Source organism: Nothoprocta perdicaria, unplaced genomic scaffold (assembly GCF_003342845.1).
Source record: "Nothoprocta perdicaria isolate Ctin4 unplaced genomic scaffold, notPer1 scaffold_13, whole genome shotgun sequence".
NCBI classification, from domain to species: Eukaryota; Metazoa; Chordata; class Aves; order Tinamiformes; family Tinamidae; genus Nothoprocta; species Nothoprocta perdicaria.
Window position 1 is genome coordinate 2,290,500 of NW_020454427.1, and position 2,676 is coordinate 2,293,175.

Sequence of the window (2,676 nt, forward strand, 5' to 3'; positions counted from 1 at the left end):
CGCGCTGACAGCCACAACACGGCGCACGTGCCCGCGCGGCGCCCCGCGATGGCGTCGCGGGCTCCCATTGGGCGGCGGCGCCGCGGGCTCCGCCCCCCGCGCGGCGCGGAGGTAACGGTCGGGCAGGGGGCGGGGCCGCGCGGAGCAGCGGGAGGAGCGATGGGAGCGGCTGGAGCGATGGGAGCAGCAGGAGCGGCCGGAATGGGAGTAGAGAGCACGGCCGGCGCCTCGGGGGMGGCTCTCGGGCTGTGGGAAGTGAAGTGCGCGGTTTGGAGGTGCCGAGGGGGTGGGCAGCAATGGGAACGGCCTGTCTAGGGAGCGAGTGGTCCCGGCCGGGTGCTCGAGCCTCGGTGTCTGCCGAAAGAAATATCCATCCTCCTGTTCCATGGGTCTGTCACCTCCCTGGGGCCTTTGGCATTGCTTTCCTTTCCCCCAAGGCTTCSGCAAGTTACAGTTTTCCCAAGCAAAGTCTTCCTAAACCCTAAGCAAGTTTTCTAGCCTAGGTTTGTTCCTGTGCTAGATTGGTATCTTTGTTACACTGAGAAAAGCCACTTTGTGCCATTTTGGTGCTCCTTTCAAAAATGTACAGTCCTGGAAAACTGAAACCTCCCATCMCCCTTTCCTGTCCTGTAATTCTATATTTTTTGTATTAATATTAACCAACACAGTGGTTCATGAACACAATACTCTTTTTTTCTTATAACCAGCTTTTATTATATACAGCTGGAAACATTTGGCAAATGAATTTAATATATTTCTCCCTTAAAATGCTCTTCATCCCAAAGTAAATCCAAATTAACTAGAAAAAATGCCTTAATACCCATCTGCATTTCACTTTCTTCTCCTCAGAGGACAGACAGTTCACACACTTGTATTTCATTTGGGCAACCTCCTTACTGCAGATTTTGAGGCTACTTTTACTTGTGTTTAGTGGGGTTATCAGTCGTAACAAAAAGCTATAACGATTTATGACTCCGTTGCTATCTCAACTGGCCTTCTTAGGGCCCCTGATAGTTCAGGTGGTTTCAGAACACTGAAAAACATAACTCATGTGGGATCATTAGATTTCCACTAATTAAATTAAACTCTCTTCTAGTCTACCCAGTGCACATTCCTCCATGTGATGCCTCTTCCAAATCCTAGCTCTATGCTGTTCCAACCTCTATCTGTTGTTTTAACCTTGGGTTCAAAGTTTTATGATGCCAAAAAAAATCATAGATCCCTAGACTATTATGGTTTGGAAAATGAATCCCAAGAAAGGATTGGTGACAGTTTATGACTGCGTGAGCTTATACTTGAGCAGAATTATCTCTAAATCTCTGAGCTTTTGCTTTATGCCTGAGTGTTACAAACAGAAACTAATTACGTTACGGTTTGTCCAACYTTTGAGGGAGACTATCTTGTGTTAAAAGGTTTTAATTCAATTGTTTTCAGCTATACAGTTAAAGGAGATGTTCCTTCAAGGAAACAAATGGCTTTTTACTTAATACAGTATAGATTGCAACTARTTCTGCATACTTCAGTGTTGAAAAAAAATATTACTATCCAGAAGACAAAATGAGGTAATCAGTGTAAAGCATAGTGGATAGATGGGAAAGAAAACTTTTATTAGTAGTTTTTATARTTTTTTATCATATGTGCAAATCTTAAAATTTTGTGAAAAAAAAAAAACCCAAAATCAGTACTAAAGATTCCCCACACACTTGAAATCCTGTTTTGTGTTTTTGTAGGGAAACCCAGGAATTAAGATTTACRTGAGTCTTACAGAAGAGCTGTCCTCTGTCCTCAGCCCAAGCTGTTATTTGCTTGGGAGCAGCCTCTATTTCCAGCTGCAACTTTTTCTGCCCAGTCTTTCCACAATTGCTTTGTGGTTCTGTGTGACACATGTTAAAATCTGTGTTCTGCTCCTACAGCTTCTTTCTCCCAGTATTTATGGTGCTTTTAACTAAATTACTTTCTTTCCTCTTCCTCATGCTCACACAATTAAAACAAGCAAAGTACAGAAAGTTCTGGTGCTTCCTCTCATGCAGGGCCAAGATCAGGAGAGTGTTACATGGTCAAGAAAACAAAATGGGAACAGAAATAAAGGTAAATACTGTTGTTGTTGAAGGGGTACAACTCCCTACATTTGCTTTATGACAAAAAAAAAAAAAAAAAAAAAAAGCCTGGACATGCTTTAGAGCAAAAATTTCTTTGATATCTTGTTGACTCCACTTCTGTATTTAAAAAAAAAAAAAGTGATAAAAATCCTGGTTAATTGTAGAGCGTGTTCACCTCAGCTTGCATGAAGCGTTAAGGCACACATACTCCAGGTGCCCCTGGGTGCCTGTCACGGGGGCTCTGCAGCCTGGTCAGGCAGTGCCAGCTCCRGCTGTAGCTACAGCCACTCACGCTGTCCRKGTGCTTTGGTGCCAGCTCCGGCTGTAGCTACAGCCACTCACGCTGTCCAGGTGCTTTGGTGCCAGCTCCGGCTGTAGCTACAGCCACTCACGCTGTCCATGTGCTTTGGTGCCAGCTCCGGCTGTAGCTACAGCCACTCACGCTGTCCATGTGCTTTGGTGCCAGCTCCGGCTGTACCTACAGCCACTCACGCTGTCCATGTGCTTTGGTGCCAGCTCCAGCTGTAGCTACAGCCACTCACGCTGTCCGCACGCTTTGGTGCCAGCTCCGGCTGTA

The 2,676-nt window shown here is 45.6% G+C and overlaps 1 protein-coding gene across 1 annotated transcript in view; it reads right to left on the minus strand.

The window, feature by feature from the left end:
- SCFD2 (sec1 family domain containing 2) overlaps nucleotides 1-2,500 on the minus strand; it is a 185,213-nt gene extending 182,713 nt beyond the window's left edge. The window contains exon 1 of the mRNA XM_026033629.1: nucleotides 2,492-2,500. Coding sequence (XP_025889414.1) covers nucleotides 2,492-2,500 — 9 coding nt within the window. The remainder of the gene's footprint in view (nucleotides 1-2,491) is intronic.
- Between the last annotated feature and the right edge of the window lie 176 nt (nucleotides 2,501-2,676).